The 18,394-nt window shown below is 41.4% G+C and overlaps 1 protein-coding gene and 1 long non-coding RNA gene across 7 annotated transcripts in view; one reads left to right on the top strand and one right to left on the bottom strand.

Annotated features, from left to right (window-relative positions):
- LOC104008492 (uncharacterized) overlaps nucleotides 1-1,359 on the bottom strand; it is a 57,833-nt gene extending 56,474 nt beyond the window's left edge. For both annotated transcript variants that reach the window (XR_002938472.2, XR_008538042.2), the window contains exon 1: nucleotides 1,271-1,359. This is a non-coding gene — a long non-coding RNA (uncharacterized LOC104008492). The remainder of the gene's footprint in view (nucleotides 1-1,270) is intronic.
- PATL1 (PAT1 homolog 1, processing body mRNA decay factor) overlaps nucleotides 1,068-18,394 on the top strand; it is a 32,672-nt gene continuing 15,345 nt past the window's right edge. The window contains exons 1-11 of one of the 5 annotated variants that reach the window (XM_024347162.3): nucleotides 1,084-1,929; nucleotides 3,846-3,957; nucleotides 11,311-11,528; nucleotides 11,834-11,914; nucleotides 13,102-13,296; nucleotides 14,226-14,327; nucleotides 14,786-14,875; nucleotides 15,091-15,308; nucleotides 16,765-16,854; nucleotides 17,820-18,000; nucleotides 18,251-18,374. In XM_024347162.3, the coding sequence (XP_024202930.1) occupies nucleotides 1,915-1,929; nucleotides 3,846-3,957; nucleotides 11,311-11,528; nucleotides 11,834-11,914; nucleotides 13,102-13,296; nucleotides 14,226-14,327; nucleotides 14,786-14,875; nucleotides 15,091-15,308; nucleotides 16,765-16,854; nucleotides 17,820-18,000; nucleotides 18,251-18,374 (1,426 nt within the window). In that variant the 5' untranslated portion in view covers nucleotides 1,084-1,914. Of the gene's footprint in view, nucleotides 3,766-3,845; nucleotides 3,958-11,310; nucleotides 11,529-11,833; nucleotides 11,915-13,101; nucleotides 13,297-14,225; nucleotides 14,328-14,785; nucleotides 14,876-15,090; nucleotides 15,309-16,764; nucleotides 16,855-17,819; nucleotides 18,001-18,250; nucleotides 18,375-18,394 lie in introns of all 5 variants that reach the window. The other 4 variants (XM_024347163.2, XM_024347164.3, XR_010147550.1 and 1 more) reach the window with 4 other exon arrangements.

Below are 18,394 nucleotides of genomic sequence, written 5' to 3'. Positions count from 1 at the left end.
AGAGTGCAGTCGTGCGATCTCGGCTCACTGCAAGCTCCGCCTCCCGGGTTCACGCCATTCTCCTGCCTCAGCCCCTCGAGTAGCTGGGACTACAGGCGCCCGCCACCACGCCCGGCTAATTTTTTGCATTTTTAGTAGAGACGGGGTGTCACCCTGTTAGCCAGGATGGTCTAGATCTCCTTGACCTTGTGATCCGCCCACCTCGGCCTCCCAAAGTGCTGGGATTACAGGCGTGAGCCACCGCGCCTGGCCTGTTACTTAGTATTTGATGTTTTATAATGTTCCATGCATGCTTGAAAACCAATAAATCATCTTGTCCCTAGTCTGCTCCACTTCTTTAAAGTTCAGGCCTGGCCCATGTCAACATTTGCTTTTGTTATTCTGGCACAGTGATTAAGACACTGGGTTTTTAATAATCAGACAAATCTCAGCTGCTAGCTTTGCCACTTGCCATTGGGTGGTTGGAGGCAAACTTAATGTCGCTAATCCTCAGGTTCCTCAACTTCAAACTGAGAAAATAACAGTACCTACCTCATGGGGGGCACATAAGGAAGGATTCAATGAGATAATCCATTTTATAAAGCGCCTAGCAGAGTCCCAGGCAGCCTTCAATCGTTAGTAGTAGTGTTACCATCATGAGGCAGGTGTAATTATACCCATTTTACAAGAAACTAAGGCTCAGAGAGGTTTAGCTAAGTTGCCCAAAGTTTCCTAGCCAGTGGCAAAGCACAAGCTCCCACCCAGAACTTTCCTTTACAAATTCAGCGTTTCCGATACTCAAACTGATCCAGACACACTAACATTTAGGGGATTTACTGTATGCCATTCCGAGGCGAGGCTGCATTTTAAGACGCCCAGGGAAGAAACGGATTGCGAAACCCACAAGAATTCATTCTTTGTGCTGCAAGTTTTGTCTGAAGGGAAAGGGGCAAGAAGGCCATGGAACGTGCTAGAGGTAACAAACCACCCAACAGAATTCTGGAACCAGGGGGCCGAAGCTTCTAAGCTGGACACATTCCTCTGTGGGTTCGATCCTCTAAGGAAGTGGCGTCACCCAGCGGCGCACCACGGCCCGAAGACCCTGCTGCTGCGTGGCCAGCGGCCCACGGCCGTGCGGCCCTTCGAGGCTCTGCAGCTCCTCGCGCCTAATGAGCCTGGCGCTTAAAAATACCACCCTAGTTAAACCTCCCGGAACCTGTCTTCAGCATTTCAAAAAAAAAAAAAAACGGGCGCCGTCATCACTTTGAGCCACATAAATCACAGCCCTGACCTGCTGTGGATTCAGCAGGCGACGAGCCGCTGAAAGGGGCGACGAAGTCCGCCCCTTTCGAAGACCAGCAACTTTCCATTCTTTTTTCCCTGCGCAAGGCGCAGATTGCAACGGGGAGACCCCCGAGCAGTCTGAGGAGCGAGTCGGACGTTGGAAAAACTGCCCGGGAATCTCATCTTTCCCAGCCCAGGCTAAGCGCAGGATTCTTCAGAGCTATATCCTGTGACAATCACAAGGGTTTTCTCCGCCCCACGGGTGACGGAGAACTCGTGACCGGCCCCTGAGCTCCAAGCCGAGCGTCTAGAGGGCGCGGAAAAAGAGGGGGCGGAGCTACAAGCCCAGATCACCAGGCAGCCGGAGACGGGCAGCGCGTGCGCAGTCTCTCGCCACGGGACCTCCTTCCCGCCGCTGAGACTAGGAAGCGGGACGCCAAATCTGTCCCTGCGCAGCCGCCGCCGGGCGCCGAGCGGGGTGGCCGCCCTGCCTGAGGCGCGCCTGCGCACGTCCCCACGCACGCTCCGGCGTACGGCGGCGGCCAGGGGTCGCGAGCCGGTGGAGGACCCGCGCGCGGAGGAGCCGGGGAGTCAGCGCTTCTTCCCTCCCTCCCCCTCTCCCCTCCCCGTTCCCTGCCCCCCTCCCCAAGAATGTTCCGCTACGAGGTGAGCTGTTGCGACCGGAAGTGACCCCTCCCTCCCTCCCGCGCCCCTCTCCCTCACTCTCTCTCCGCGCGCCGGTCCCGTGTTCCTGCGGGGCAGGGGGCGGGCTGGGGGAGTCGCAGGACTTAGCTGGACGCAACTGGCCTGGGGTCGCGGGTCTAATCCTAGGGCTGGGAGCTGGCTTCAGGGGTCGAGACAGTCCCATTAGTTGCCGCTGGGGAAAGTTGGCCTCCGTTTTGGGGTGGGGAGGGCCCGTTAAGTGCTCTAACCAGACCACACCCCCGCCCCCACCCCTAGAGGAGCCATGGAGGGTAGAGCACTGCATCTACCCGGGTGCTTTTCTTAAGTAGGTGTCACCCGGGAATTCCCAGAGCCGAGTTTCCCGCCCTGGACCCGGAACCACCCCCCACCCACCTCCACTCGAATTACACTGACACACATCCCGTTCACACAGGCTACCTTCAGGTGAAGGGGGCCTGGGCTTGCCGTTGGATTAGGGCCCTAGCCCGTTTACTAAAGAGGGCTCCGAGTTGGGAGGGGGGCGTGTCCTGCAGAAGTTCCTTCTGGGCTAGTGCTGGGAGACGCGGGTTTGGTGAAGGTGCCGGGAATGTAGCAAGAGCAGCAGACAGTACTGACCCTGTCACCAACTCACTGTGTGACCTTGAGTGACTCCTAATCTCTGGACGTAAACTTTCTGAATTTGTAGCATGAAAGAACTGATGTAAATGATCCTTAAGAATTTTTAATTTAAAAAAGCAGCGATTTGGTAAAGTAGATATTTGTGATTTGGAAGGGAGTACTGCTGGAAGTTGCCTCTGATAAGGAGGCAGTGGCATGCCTATTGGCATGAGTTTGGAAGGGCTCTGGGGTAAGAATAACGCCCTTTGACCTAATCTTTCCTTTGTAAACAGGGTAGCTAAGAGGTAGCCAGGCAAGGTGTATCACAAACGTACCTACTGATAGAATATGGAATTCTGATTCTGAATTTTTGAAAATTGAGGACAGGTATACGTGATAGGAATGATCTAAGACCAAACCAAAAGGAAAACTTGGAGAATAAATCAGTTGAGTAAGATTGAAGTAAAGGGGGAAAATAGAACACACCTAGGATGTTGTGGCCTCTAGCCTTTGTTCCATAATCTGTAATCTTTGCCCACTTTGATCATCACAACTCTCTGCCATAGTTGGTATTGTCCCTGCATTACAATGTAAGACATTGAGCCTTACAGCCTAGCACAGAACCTTAGACGCAATAGGTCCTTAAAAGGTATTTGATGAATTAATTAGAAATTTTCTGAGTTGCCCATGTTCACACTGATTGTAGGAATGGAGCCAGAACTTGAACTTGTCATACCACAGCTTTTCCAGAGTTCATTTTATTGTGGTTGAAGACCTAATTTTCTGTTTCATCACTAGAGTTTAGGCCTATAGGGAAGACAAGAAAGATGGAAAATGAAGACAAAGCTTTAAAACGGAATAATAGTTGAAAAGATGACATGAATATAATGAGAAAGATGAGAATTTTGCTGGAAAAGATACATAAAGATACAAGAAAATAAAGGGTTCATTATTAATTGTCATCAGTATTCCAACCAGTGATGTAAGGAAAGTTGTGGGCTTAATTTCTTGGTTGCATGAGGAACTGCTGTTCGTGGATTCTTGATAAAATAGAGAAATGGAATGCTGTGAGGTGGGGCAAGAATTAAATGAAATAAGGATTAGGAAATAGAAAGTGAAAGAAAGATGATGAAATCTTCCAGTGTCAGGGAAATTGGGAAGTAGAAAAAAAATGCCATCTTTACAAAAAGTCATAATGAAGCAATTATGTTCATTGAGAAGGTAAGATGAACATTTTTAGAACATTTTTAAAATGAGGGTGTGAATTTCATGAATAACTAATGTCTTTTCTTTTTTTTTAGTCTTTGGAGGATTGTCCTCTGGATGAAGATGAAGATGCATTTCAGGGACTGGGAGAAGAAGATGAAGAGATTGATCAATTCAATGACGATACATTTGGGTCAGGCGCAGTTGGTAAGTGACATCTTTCTCTTATAATATCATCTTAGCCTCCTGCTCTTTTCAAGTGCTATCTTTTAGAAGTGCTTTATCTTATTAGGGGTAACCTTATTCACTAACTTGGCAAGATATTCTTCTATTCCTCATCTTAGAATAGTTCATTCTTCACTGGAAACAGCACCTATCCTGCTCCTCTGGGTCTCTTTTTGCCTTACCTATAAAATCAGGTATTCTGTAAGCCTTGCCCCTTCCAGCTGTATGATCTATGACTACAGGTTGCCCCTATGAGGGATTCAAATGTTTAGAGAAGTAAACATTTAAGAGAGATTTAAATTAATCCTAGATGAGAGGAATTTTTATTTGTATAACATATAACTTATGGAAAACTAGTGTACTAGTAGAACATTCAGATTCTAGGATGTGGGTATATGTGTTTCAAAATTTAGTCTATCACTAGTATATAACTTTGCAACTTATAGTATCTTCAAAATATAAAGCTTTTTATAGCAAGAATTTTGGGGGTCAAGAAAGGACTCATAAGTTAGAAAAGTATGCACAGATGAAATTTTGTCCATCCCTGGGTATAGATACATATTATTTATTTATTTATTCTTTTTCGAGATGAAGTCTTGCTCTGTCACCCAGGCTGGAGTGCAGTGGCACGATCTTGGCTCACTGCAACCTCCGCCTCCTGAGTTCAAACAGTTCTCCTGCCTCAGGCTCCCGAGTAGCTGGGATTATAGGTGCCCGCCACCACACCGAGCTAACCAGGCTGGTCTCGAACTCCTGACCTCGTGATCCGCCCATCTCGGCCTCCCAAAGTGCTGGGATTACAGGCCTGAGCCACCGCGCCCAGCCTATAGATAACATATTTTAAGAGTTGGAAAACGTTTGAAAACTAAAGAGCCAAACTAAGCTTACAGGCCACGGGGTTATAAATGCCAAGATGGAAAATTTAGGAAGTAAGCTTATATGATAAAGTTTGAGAACACATGTTACTTAGAACAGGTGTAGAACAAGTGGAGTAATAAATTAAAATTTAAACTTTTAAACTATATACATACACATATATTTGTTTTGAGACAGAGTCTTGCTCTGTCACCTAGACTGGAGTACAGTAGCATGATCTCGGCTCACTGCAGCTTCTGCCTCCCCAGTTCAAGCAGTTCTCCTGTCTCAGCCTCCCAAGTAGCTGAGAACACAAGTGTCCGGCTAATTTTTGTATTTTTAGTAGAGACAGGGTTTCTCCATGTTGGCCAGGGTGGTCATGAACTCCTGACCTCAAGTGATCCCTCCTCGGCCTCCCAAAGTGCTGGGATTACAGGTGCGAGCCACCACGCCTGGCCAAAACTGTATATTTTTAAGCAAATGAATAGGTAAGAGTCAATGCCGATATGTTTGCTTAGACTTGGTGCTGGAAAGCAGCAATAACAGCGTTTATGTTCAAATGTATAAATATGTGTGATTCTTTTGTAGTCGCAACACTTCTGTCTATGCAACAAATACTCCAAGTTAAGTCATAAGGAAAAAGAGAAAATTTAGCAATAGTCGGTAATCCCAAGATGTTGAATATCAAAAACAAATAAGAGGCCTTAAAGTATTATAATGGTCACTGGTTTTGCAGTGACCTAATACATTTATTAAAGCTTAGACTGACTTGAATAAACTGGCAAAAATGAAGGTGTTTTAATATCGTCAGTCATTTGTAAAATTCATTAGAGAACTAAAACTTTGTTATGATTAGAAGCAGCAAGAAAAGTGTTGAAAGTAGAAGCTAGACTCATGATGGAAAGGAATCAAAGACCTTTTGGATTATAGGCATGGGTTAGGAGATGAGATTGTCCAGGAGGATAACATGATCCAAGATGCTATTATCTCTCTCCATGGAGATCACAGGCAAAAAGATGTAGAGTGGAATTACAAAAGCAGGAAACTGATGTGAATTGCAAATTATATTTGGAAGATAGTTTAGTGATAATCAGTAGGACACAATAAGCTATTTGTGGTGGTTCAAGCCCACAGCTCTCAGCACTTTGGGAGGTCAAGGCAGGAGGATCACTTGAGGCCAGGAGTTCAAGACCATCCTCGGCAACATAGTGAGAGTCTTTCTCCACAAAATTTTTTTTGAAAAATAGCCAGGCATGATGGTATGTACCACTTAGGAGGTTGAGGCTGAGGCTGGAGGATCCCTTGAGCCCAGGAGTTCAGGGCTGCATCAGCTATGATGGTGCCACTGCATTCCAGCCTGGGTAACAGAGCAAGACCTTGTCTCTAAAAAGTTAATTATCAAATACTTTAAAAATAGAATACCATAGAAGCTACCAACATGTGCTTGTTTCTAGAACTCTTTTTCTATTAAAACACTGTACTGAATGTTAACCATTTTTTCAACAAATTCTTCAGTATTAAAATGAATTAGCTAGAATTGATTTATAGACATTAAAATGAGGCAGCATTGTACCATGTTCTCAGTTTTCAACCTGGACAGAAGAGGAAGAGTCATGCCTTCTCATTGACTTCCAGAGTGCTATGGACAGTCTTTTTTTCCTGAGTTTCTATTTTTTCTCATAAGATGGGAATAATATTGCCTTAAAAGGATGTTAGAGTGTCCGGAACGGTATTTTATATGATGGGAAAGAAGAAAAGTGTACACGTGCTGAAAAAGCCATTAGGTTTACACAGTAAAACAGATAGTACAAAGTTAAGGCAATTAAATAGCATATGATTAGCCCACTTTGTACCTTAGGGCCAAAGGGTGATTAGAAAGGATTTTTTGGCCAAGAAAGTTTATAATAATATAGAGAAAAGATTTCCAAAGGTGAGCCCTTTCCCTTGAGAGTGTAATGTACTGGAATTGTAAAGTGAAGATCTTAATTCCTCATAACAGCTTGGTGTAAATACTATAAAAAGAAAATTGTTTTCCAAGTCAACCTGTGACTTCTTTGATACTCCTCTGCAGGTTGATATAAAGCTGGTATAGAGAGTTTAAATCAAGAGGTGAAATGTCAGACCTTTGACATTTGTTTTGATTTTATGATTTTTAATTCATATAGTGGGCATCTGGAATAATACCTGCTATTACAGTAGACATTTTAGGTCACTGGCTACAAATGGTCACCTTTCCTTAAGAAACTAGTCTTCTGCATGAAAAAATGTTTGCATCATCTTAGAGCAATAAATAGTGTTGCAGTAATCCCAACTCCTTCTCTAAAAATAAAAGCTTACACTTAACATGGTGCTTATTATGTGCTAGGCACCATTGTAAATGTTTTACGTATATTGTTAATCCTCATAGCAGCCTTGTGAGATAGGTACTATTATTATCCTCATTTTAACAAATGAGGAAGAGTGACGGGTTAAGTAACTATAGACACAATTACTGTAAACTACTAGTTACATTAAACAGTTTTTGGGGAGTCTTTGGAAATCTGCCTCCACTTGGAAGGAATCACCCTCCTTCCTACCTCCCTTTTATTGATAGCTACTATAGTCTTTAGAGATTGAGATTGCCTTAAAATTAAATCACTTCTTCTTCCTTTTTATTTTGTTTTCATTCAAAACTCCCTGAGACAGGCTTCAGGGGTTATTACAAGTATAAGTTTGTAGAAGCAGCCAGGAATTCAGTAACCCGTATCAGAGTATAGGTTAGTTCGTTATTACGGATAATCTCTTTCCCTTCATTTCTCTGTTATTCTTTTGCCTACCTTTTATCATTTTGACCAATAATGGACTCAGGTCAAGCACTGGCATATCTAAGTAACTATATTTTTAGGTCATTTGAAAAAGATACAGGGTGAAATATTGTTTTATAGTAAGGGCACAATATCTCTAAAATACTACTTCAGATAATTTTTTACAGGAGTAAGAAAAATCTAAAATGATGATGATGGTATTTTATGGCATAGATTCCTTTGGTTACATGTTTGAAAATGTAACAATCAATTCACCAGAGATCTATTCTCACAGAATATGGCGACTTAACCAATATTTTTAAAATATTATTATTAAGGGGAAATAGATTATCCATATTTGATAGGATTTGGTAAAGTTAGCAAGCATGAATACTGGAAGTAGTGATAGAAAAGCATGCAAATTAGAACTCTACTGCATTAGAACAAATCCACTAACAAATTAACTTCTTAAATTTGGGAAGTAAATGTTTTTACAAATCCCTCAATTCAGGATGATAGATTCCCACTCTTATGGCATTGCTAAGTTAGTAAAGTTGCAAAAAACAATTTATCCTGTCCCAGCTTACTGTTCCTTACCAAGGATGACACAAATATGAATGTCACATTTGGTTTTTAATTACATTATTCTTTAAATATTTTCTTTCATATGACTAGTCATTTAACACTGTAATTTTCATTTAAAGTGGATTTTTCCATTTTTTGGAGCACATCAGGATAGGCTTACCAGAGACCATCATCATAAAATGGCTACCTTAAATTCTTTTCTGTAAGATGACAGTTTAGAGGAAGAGTGCCACCTGACTAGTCACTCAGGTAAGAGGAAACTATTGGGTGGGAAAGAAAATACCACATAATTATAAAGAAGACCCATGTCCCGGAGGCTTAAGTAAGGATATTTTTATAGCTTTTGCCCACAGTCTTTATCCCAGTGATGGCACAGTGATCCACAACTTAAGGAATCCCTTACCACAACTAATACATAAATCTACCAAACTAGGCAGTGGGTCCTATGATACCAAAATTATATATTTGAAAGTCCCACTTCCCTCACTCTTTGGATCACTAGTATTATGTGATACATCGTTGTATGATTAAAAAATACATATATATAGCAAATTTTAACTTAATGTAATCTGATTCTAAAAGGAAATTAGTTTATTTAGTCACATAAAATGCTAAGATATGTATGATGTTATTACAGTATTAATTATTATATTGGAAAATTGTAAATAATCCAAATGTTTACCAGTAGGGGATAAATTACATTATAGTTTAGCAATAAAATGCAATCTTATGTAGGTATTAAAAAGAATGAGTTACTATCAGTAGTTATGCCTGTGTGCATGCATGAAAAGATGTCCAAGACATATTGCTTAAATAAAAAGAAACAAGTTAACTTTATAAACTTAACACAGCTTAAAACTGTTTAAAACTTAACACAGCTGTGGAATTGTGGGGAACTTTCACTTAAGTTACATGTGTTTGTGGTGTTTGAATATTTTCTCTGAAAGCAGAAAAAAGAAAGTCTCTGTTTCTGGGTTGGTTATAACCTGTTATCCCTGTCTGTTGAATTTTATAAAACATATAAAGGATGTAACTAAAAAAAGAATACCATATAACATATACAAAATAATACTTTTTGTGGGTTAGAAAGTAATGCATATAGAGATGAGGTAAAGGAAGAAATAAAATGAAAGGATTATTTAGGAGTAGCTCCACTGAGGAGGAAGAAGTTTCGCATTTGAATACCTGAAAAGAAAGGCCAGATGCAGTGGCTCAAGCCTGTGATCCCAGCTCTTTGGAAGGCTGTTGCAGGTGGATTGCTTGAGCCCAGGAGCTCAAGACCAGTCTGGGCAACATGGGGAAACCCCGACTCTACAAAAAATATAAAAATTAGCCTGGTGTGGTGGTACAAACCTGTAGTTCCAGTTACTTGGGAGGCTGAGGTGGGGGGAATCACCTGAGCCCGGGAGGTTGAGACTGCAGTGAGCCAGATCACGCCATTGCACTCCAACCTGTACGACAGTGAGACCCTGTCTCAAAAAATAAAAATAAAAATACTGAAAGGAGCAAAACTGTGAGTACAGCTTTCATGATGGAAGCAGAATGGAATAAGATTGGAGAGAACTGGAGTGAGATGCGTTGGAAGTAAGGTCTAGCTCCAGAGCAGCTGATAGAGGGTTCTGAAGATTGTAATCTGTGCTGTAATGGGATTCCAAAACAGAAAAAATGATGCCAACATACCAAATGCAGAAACAACCTTAATGTCAGTGCTACAGACTTTATAGTAGTGTGCAGTAATAGCAGACATAGTTAAGATAAAAGAGGAAATGCCCCTTCCTCTTCCCTAGCCTGTTTTCAGCACAGCAGCCAGAGTGATTCTTTTAAAAGTTAAGCCAAATGAAAATTTCCATTGGCTTCCCATTTCAATCATAGTGGCCCAGAATGAGCTCCCTCCTCATGACTTCTTGACCTCATTTTCTTCTACTGTCCCCACCCTGCTCATTCCATTCCAGACACAGTCCTCCTTGCCGTTTCTCAAAACCATCAATCTCTCACCTTAAGGCCTTTCTTTATACTGACTGTCCCTCTGCCTGGAACCCTCTTCTCCCAGATATCCAAATTGCTAACCCTCTTACTCTTTAGAATCTTTGCTCAAATGTCATCTTCTCAATGAGGCCTACCTCTGACCATCTATTTAAATTTTCAATCTGCCTTTCTTCCTTTATATTCCTACAGCAATTTCATCTTCTGGTATAGTATCTAATCATTATGCTTATTGTCTATCATCTCTCTCTTTCCTGCTTGCATGAAAGTGTTATGAAGGCAGAATCTCTGTGTCTTTTTGTACACCAATGTATCCCATGCATCTAAAACAGGGCTTGTCACATAATAGATGCTTACCAAATATTAATTGAATGGAACGAATGGATTCAAAAGCATGTAAAGAATGTGGCACTTACAATCTAAGAGAAAGTTGTATGCTAATGCTATGAGTTTTAACTTCCCTTTAAAGTTTTTGCTTGAAATGTCATAGAACCTCAAAACCAACTAGTAGTACTATACATATCTATCACCAATTTGGGAAACAGTTTCAGAATATAGTTTGGACATTATTGATAATGTTTTAAGCTATTAATTCACATGTTTGAATTTTATTCCTGGTATAATGTTATTTGCTTTTACTTATAAAAAGCACGCTTTATGTGTCCCTTAGTTTAAACCTTATTTCCTGTTTCTAAGTGTAAACTTAACTTTCTACCTATCTTCTGGAATTATTCATTTGGTTAGCAGAAGAATTGTGTAGGCCGGGCGTGGTGGCTCATGCTTGTAATCTCAGCACTTTGGGAGGCCGAGATGGGTGGATCATTTGAGGTCAGGAGTTTGAGACCAGCCTGGCCAGCATGGTGAAACCCCACCTCTACTAAAAATACAAAAATCAGCCAGGTGTGGTGGTGGGCGCCTGTAGTCCCAGCTACTCCAGCTACTTGGGAGGCTGACGCAGAGAATTGCTTGAACCCGGGAGGTGGAGGTTGCGGTGAGCCGAGATCATGCCACTGCACTGCAGCCTGGGCGACAGAGTGAGACTCTGTCTAAAAAAAAAAACAGAATAATTGTGTAAAACTTTTTTGTACCACTATGAACTATTTCTTACATGAACTGTGTCATCTTATAGATGATGATTGGCAGGAAGCACATGAGCGCCTGGCTGAATTGGAAGAAAAGCTACCAGTGGCAGTTAATGAACAAACAGGCAATGGAGAGAGAGATGAAATGGACTTGTTGGGTGACCATGAGGAGAATCTGGCAGAAAGGCTCAGTAAGATGGTGATTGAAAATGAACTAGAAGATCCAGCTATTATGAGGGCAGTGCAGACCAGGCCAGTTTTACAAGTAAGTAAGTTACTGTGATTTGAGAACTATAGCAGACTAAAAATTAAAGTGAAGTATTGAACTTTGCCATTTTATTTTATCTATTATAATGAGAGATTTACATATGCCATAGAAAATTGATAATACATTTCCTGATGATAGCAGTTCTAGAGATAAACTTGGGGAATAATGTATATTCTGGAGCCCTATAATTTCGTATTCTAAAGCAGCTTGAGGCTCTTTTGGAACCTTGTTCACCAGCAGCAGATAAGTCACCCAGAGAGTATACAACATTTCAGACTCTATATGTTTTCCTTTTTTGTTAGACCCAACCAGGAAGTCTGAATTCCAGTATCTGGGATGGATCTGAAGTTCTGAGGCGAATCCGAGGACCACTGCTTGCTCAGGTATTAAATATTTTCTCTTTACATAAAATTTATAATATCCAAAAATTTTAAGTTCCTGTCGTCATCCTTTCCTTACTGAAGAGGTTTATAGGTCTTTCATTTGCTAGAATTATGTCGACTACTGCATCCAGCACTTAGCTATGCCTTTCTTTAGCCTCCAGGGTAAAGGTTGCAAGGGAGCCATTGGAATTTAAATTTGTTAGTGTATGATTGTGATTTGAATCACTTAAAAAGTCATATCTGAGCCAGGCGTGGTGGCTCACGCGTGTAATCCCAGCACTTTGAGAGGCTGAGACGGGTGGATCACTTGAGGTGAGGAGTTCGAGACCAGCCTGGCCAACATGGTGAAACCCCATCCTTACTAAAAATACAAAAATTAACCAGGCGTGGTGGTGGGCACCTGTAATCCCAGCTACTCAGGAGGCTGAGGCAGGAGAATCACTTGAACCTGGGAGGCAGGGCGGAAGTTGTAGTAAGGCAAGATTGCGCCACTGCACTCCAGCCTGGGCAACAGAGTGAGACTCTGTCTCAAAAAAAAAAAAAAAAAAAAAAAGAAAAAACAAAAAAAACAACTCATTTCTTTGCAAAACTATAGGGACAGAGAGGTCATCAGTGTTTACTAGTGGTTGGACATGGCAGGAGGCATTAACTACAAAGGAACAATACAATGGAATCTCTGGGGAGTGATGCAACTGTTCTTGCTCTCTCTTTCTTTCTTTCTTTTTTTTTTTTTTTTTTTTTTTTTTTGAGACCAGGTCTTGCTGTGTCAACCAGGCTAGAGTGCACTGGTACAGTCATAGCTCTCTGTAACCTTGAACTTCCCGGCTCAAGTGATCCTCCCACCTCGGCCTCTTGAGTAGCTGAGACTACAGGTGCATGCCACCATGCCTGGCTTAGTTTTTTTATTTTTGTATAGATGAAGTCTCGCTGTGTTGCCCAGGCTAGTCTCAAACTCCTGGCTTCAAGTGATCCTCCCACCTCACCCTCCCAAGGCGCTGGGATTTCAGGCATGAGCCGCTTACCAAACTCAGAGAACCATATACCAAAAAGTGAATTTTACTATATGTGAATTAAAAATAAATAAAAAGTTAAAAAAAATTTCTTAAGGTATTTTTGGCATCTGTAGAGATTACTAAAACATACCAAGTTAGTTAATTTCTATTTTATTTTACCACTTCCTCAATTAGGAAATGCCTACAGTGTCTGTATTAGAATATGCTTTGCCTCAGAGGCCCCCCCAGGGTCCAGAAGATGATCGGGACCTTTCTGAACGAGCATTACCAAGGCGGTCAACTTCACCTATCATTGGCAGTCCTCCTGTTAGAGCTGTCCCCATAGGCACCCCACCTAAACAGATGGCTGTACCCAGCTTCACCCAACAGGTACCTCTCATTAACAAGCACACAGCCCAGGATATTGGGAATCTGGGCAAAATTATTTGGAAAATTGGTGATGTTGGGTGGAGGGTGGAAATTTTGGGTAGGCATTAGATTAGAAAGAAAAATAGCTAGTTAGAGGAGAAATTAGTACAAATAAGAGACACATTCCCTGATACCCTTTGCTGCTGCTACTGCTGCTGCCTTTTAATTGGGGGAGAAAAAAGGGTAGTTAGCCACATTTAGCACATATATCCTTTTTAAAGTGTTTTGCTGGCTGCCCAAAACATTGTCAGAGAGATAACTGAAAGCCGGGGGGAGTGGGAACACACAGCATTGTCCACATCCCTTTTTACCTTTAAGATATCCCTGCTTTCCCTAGAGCCTGTGCAGTCCTGTTCCATAGACTTTCCTCCACCTGAAACCAGCAGCTGAAAAGGAAGGCCAATTTGGAAGGTATGGGGGGAGGGTGGTGTTGGTATGGCCTAGTTAGGCTCAAATCCTATGAAATGGTGGAGTCACAATGTATCACAAAAGTGCTGAGCATGGCGGCCATATCACAGGGGCTTCAGAATAGGACTTAGTTAATCCTCCAGCTTTCTTATCATTCCTTCTCCCTCAGTGCTACCAAAATATATCCTCTTGGAGAGAATTTGCAAGTCAGAATATCTGCTGGTATCTCCCTCAGACAGCATGGAAGGGTGGGGATAACTGGAGAATTAGCTAAATCTTCCTCAGTTAATGCTGACACTTTACTTGATTTGTGAGAGAAAGTGGCCCAAGGTTCTGTATTTGAACCTGTAGCCATAGCAATTTGCTTAGAAGTAGGGCTTTGCATTGAGTTCGTGTCTCTACCAGTACTTGAGGGGAGGGAGTGTAGGTGGAAGAAAAACTGATTTCATTGAGTGTAGTTGTATATATGTTTGTCCTGATAGATTCTGTGTCCGAAGCCTGTCCATGTTCGGCCCCCAATGCCACCTCGTTATCCTGCTCCCTATGGTGAGAGGATGTCTCCAAACCAGCTCTGCAGTGTCCCGGTATGTCACTTTAAGCCTAACAAAAATGTGCAGTATGTATTTTCTGATCACTATTTGTAAGATCACTGCCAGTATTTAGATTTGCTGACATCTCCTAAATTATACCTATTTTTTATAATCTCCTTACTTAAATTGCTGGATCTAATTGTCCCCAGGTCAGAGGACAGTTGCTTCTTACATCAGCTCTTTTCTTACCTTTAAAAATCTAAACTCATTGTGATCATCTGGTTCCTACCATTTCAGTCCCATGTTCTACTGCTTCTTTTTCATGTCACATGGTCATGGTGTTTTTATAATTTCTAGCATTACTCTTTTTTTCTATTCCAGAGCTTGACTCTGTAATTTGAGAGTTTTTATATCCAAGTTTATACTGCATTTCTGCTGAGTTTCCTTATTATGATGTACCCCCTGTTTTATAGCATATTCTTTTTTTTTTTTTTTTTTTTTTTTTACCTTAGAACTCTTCCCTCCTGGGTCACCCTTTTCCTCCTAGTGTTCCTCCTGTTCTCAGCCCCCTCCAGAGAGCACAGCTTCTTGGAGGAGCACAGGTAAGCCTGTGATTAGCCCTACCCATAAAGAACTCTCCTACTTTCCTAAAGTTCATTAGATAATAGCCCCTTTTTTTGCTGTTAATCACTACTTTTATTTTTGCCTTTACTTTTTCAAACAAAGTTATTGATGGAAAACCGTATTCACTTTTCTGTAGACAAAAGCAAGGGGACTTGCTGATTGTCTAAATCTAAGATCTTCTTCCTCTTTGTAGCTACAGCCTGGACGGATGTCTCCCAGCCAGTTTGCACGGGTCCCTGGATTTGTTGGTAGTCCACTTGCTGCCATGAATCCCAAGTTGCTACAAGGGCGAGTTGGGCAGATGCTTCCCCCAGCACCAGGCTTCCGTGCCTTCTTTAGTGCTCCACCCTCTACTGCACCACCTCCACAGCAGCACCCTCCTGGCCCAGGACCCCACCTGCAAAACCTAAGGTATACAAAATCAACGCCACTGTTTATCAGTTGTCAGCCAAGTCTCTTGATTGTGGGTGTGTAGCTTTATAAGTCTCTTGATATTTGCTAACTATAAATTTTAAGATGTTATTGGATCCTCAAGTTGGCAAACATGGAAATGTTTGACAATCTCCAGGCTTTCTTGTGAATCACATTTTTCTCACATTACCAGAGGGTATAGAATACAGTGACAGATGCCGAAAAGTCAGCTAATCGTCACACTAGCTAAGCTGTTTGCTTTTATCCTCTGGTTTTATGACAAAAGGGGTTCAAGTTCCTGTTTCAGTGAAGTTGTGTTTTATTACATATCATATTGTGGCAGTCAGGATTTTCAAGAGACACACGAGAACCAGTAGAGGAAAGAGAGCAAGAATGTTCATGTGAGCAGGTTTTATTTTAAGAAATTGGCTCATGTGATTATAGAGGCTGACAAGTTCGAAATCTGTAAGACAGACCAGCAGGCAAGAAACAGGTAAAAGCTCAAGTTGCAGTCTTGAGTTTGAAATAAGTATAGCAGGTCAGCAGTCAAGACACTCAAGCAGGATTTCTGTGTTCCAGTTTTGAGGCAGAATTCCTTCTTCTGGGAAACTTTAGTTTTGTTCTTAAGGCCTTCAACTTGGCTGGATGAGCTCCACCCACATTATTGAGGGTAATCTCTTTTGTAAGGTCAACTGATTATAAATGTTAATCACATCTTTACAAAATACCCTCACAGCAACATCTAAACAGTGTTTGACCAAATAACTGGGTACTAAGGCCTAGCCATATTAACTATCACACATATGTCTTTAATGACATTCCCACATAGTTGAAGCTGAGTACGTTAAACCTACTTAGAGACTTCTGTTAAACAGAAGCAAAAAGGAAAAGAATTATACTGCTTTACTCCTAATTCACTCAGATTTCATGATCACCCTTTTAGAACTTGGTCTTTGTAGAAGATATGTAAAAACATGACTATCTTTTGCTTCTAAAAGGTCTCCTTAGAATAGACTCTTTTTTTTTTTTTTTTTTTTTTAATGTTTTTGAGACAGAGTCTCACTCTGTCTCGCAGGCTGGAGTGCAGTGACCCACACGATCTCGGCTCACTGCAACCTCTGCCTCCCAGGCTCAAGCGATTCTACTGCCTCAGCCTCCCAAGTAGCTGGGACTACAGGCGCCTGCTACCATGCCCAGCTAATTTTTGTATTTTTAGGAGAGACAGGGTTTCATCATGTTGGCCAGGCTGGTCTCGAACTCCTGACCTCAAGTGTTCCACCTGCCTTGGCCTCCCAAAGTGCTGGGATTACAGGCGTGAGTCACCGCACCCAGCCCGAATAGACTTTTGTAGTCCCTTAAGTTAACCTGTATGAAGTTATCCTCTACTGACAACATTCTTTAAAATTTCAAATCATCAGGATGACCAAACTGAGAACCTCTTTTCCGTTTTTCTTAGATCTCAGGCCCCGATGTTTAGACCGGACACAACTCACCTTCATCCACAGCACCGTCGACTCTTGCATCAGAGACAGCAACAGAATAGAAAGTAAGTACTCATCCGATTCCTTTATGGCTTCTTAATTCAGCTTTTAATTTTAACAGTGTAACAACATGCTATTTAGTTGTTTTGTTTTTTTAGTAAGTTTACTTCATATCCATAAACCTGGATGTATTATCAACATGTAAATATGAAAAGCATAATATTGAGTAAAGAAGCAAGGAACAAAATTATATGTACCATTTATGTAAAACTAAAAGGGACACGGAATAATACTGTGTAATATTTAAAGACAGACACACAAGTAATAAACGTAGAAAAACATTTCAGGGAGGATACATCCATACCAAGGGCATAATAGTGGTTCCTCTATGAAGGAAGAGAAGCTGGAAACTGGGTCTAGAGGGGTACAACAGGGCCTCTGTCAGTGTAGCACTGTGTTATTTTAGTATTACTTTAAAATATTTGAAGCAAATTCAACCAAATACATTTTTTTCTATTGGGTCTCGGTGATGGGTAAATGGATATTCATGATAGTATTTGCTGGGCTTTTTCTCTGCATTTGAAATGTTTCGTGATTTTTAATGAGTTAAAACAATTTATGTAGACTTCAGAGCTAAATCGCCTGTGTTAAAATCCCTTAGTCCACCACTAGATGTATGGCTTCGGACAAGTTACTTGATCTCTCTTGGCATCGATTTGTTGTCTTAAGTGGGGAAGAGAAAACTACCTACCTCACAGAGTTATTCTAGAGCTTATACAAAAGTCCATAGGTGAATATGCTTAGCATATGGTAAGGTACTCAGGTCTTAGTTTTATTTCTTCATTATTTATTACATAGCTCTTTCCTCTTAAATTCTATTAAGACTTAGTTCTTTTTCACTCCCCTTTTAAGAAAAGCAAACGGGAATCTTTAAAAAAAAAACAAAAAAAACTGGCCTGGTTTATTCCTCTGTTGTTAAAAAGCGTAATTAATTTGCCCACATGGAATGAATGTGGTGTATGTTTTTCAGTCAGCATCGGAATCTCAATGGTGCGGGAGATAGAGGAAGTCACCGGAGCAGTCATCAAGATCATCTCCGAAAGGATCCATATGCCAATCTCATGTTGCAGCGGGAAAAGGATTGGGTCTCTAAAATCCAGATGATGCAACTGCAAAGCACTGATCCCTATCTGGATGATTTTTATTACCAGGTAAATACTCTGTGCTAGTTTTGAGGATAATAGTTTGGTCCCCTACACTGGTGAGGGTATTCATTTAAATATTGGTACAATTAAATATTTGTAAAATTTTCTTTTGAGGTACTTAGCATCTTGCAGTATTCACTATCAGTATATTTCTAGAGCTGAACTTGTGTTACTGTCACTGGCATAAATTATTTGATGGTAAACAACAGTCGTGTTCTGTGCTTGTGTTACAACTGAAATCATCTTCTCGTGGTAGAATTACTTTGAAAAACTGGAGAAACTGTCAGCTGCTGAAGAAATACAAGGTGATGGCCCTAAGAAGGAGCGCACCAAGCTTATCACCCCTCAGGTGGCCAAACTGGAGCACGCCTATAAGCCAGGTAAGGTCCTCATAAGAAAA

This window comes from Pan troglodytes, chromosome 9 (assembly GCF_028858775.2).
Source record: "Pan troglodytes isolate AG18354 chromosome 9, NHGRI_mPanTro3-v2.0_pri, whole genome shotgun sequence".
Lineage (NCBI taxonomy): Eukaryota > Metazoa > Chordata > Mammalia > Primates > Hominidae > Pan > Pan troglodytes.
This window is presented reverse-complemented; position numbering and strand designations above follow the sequence as displayed.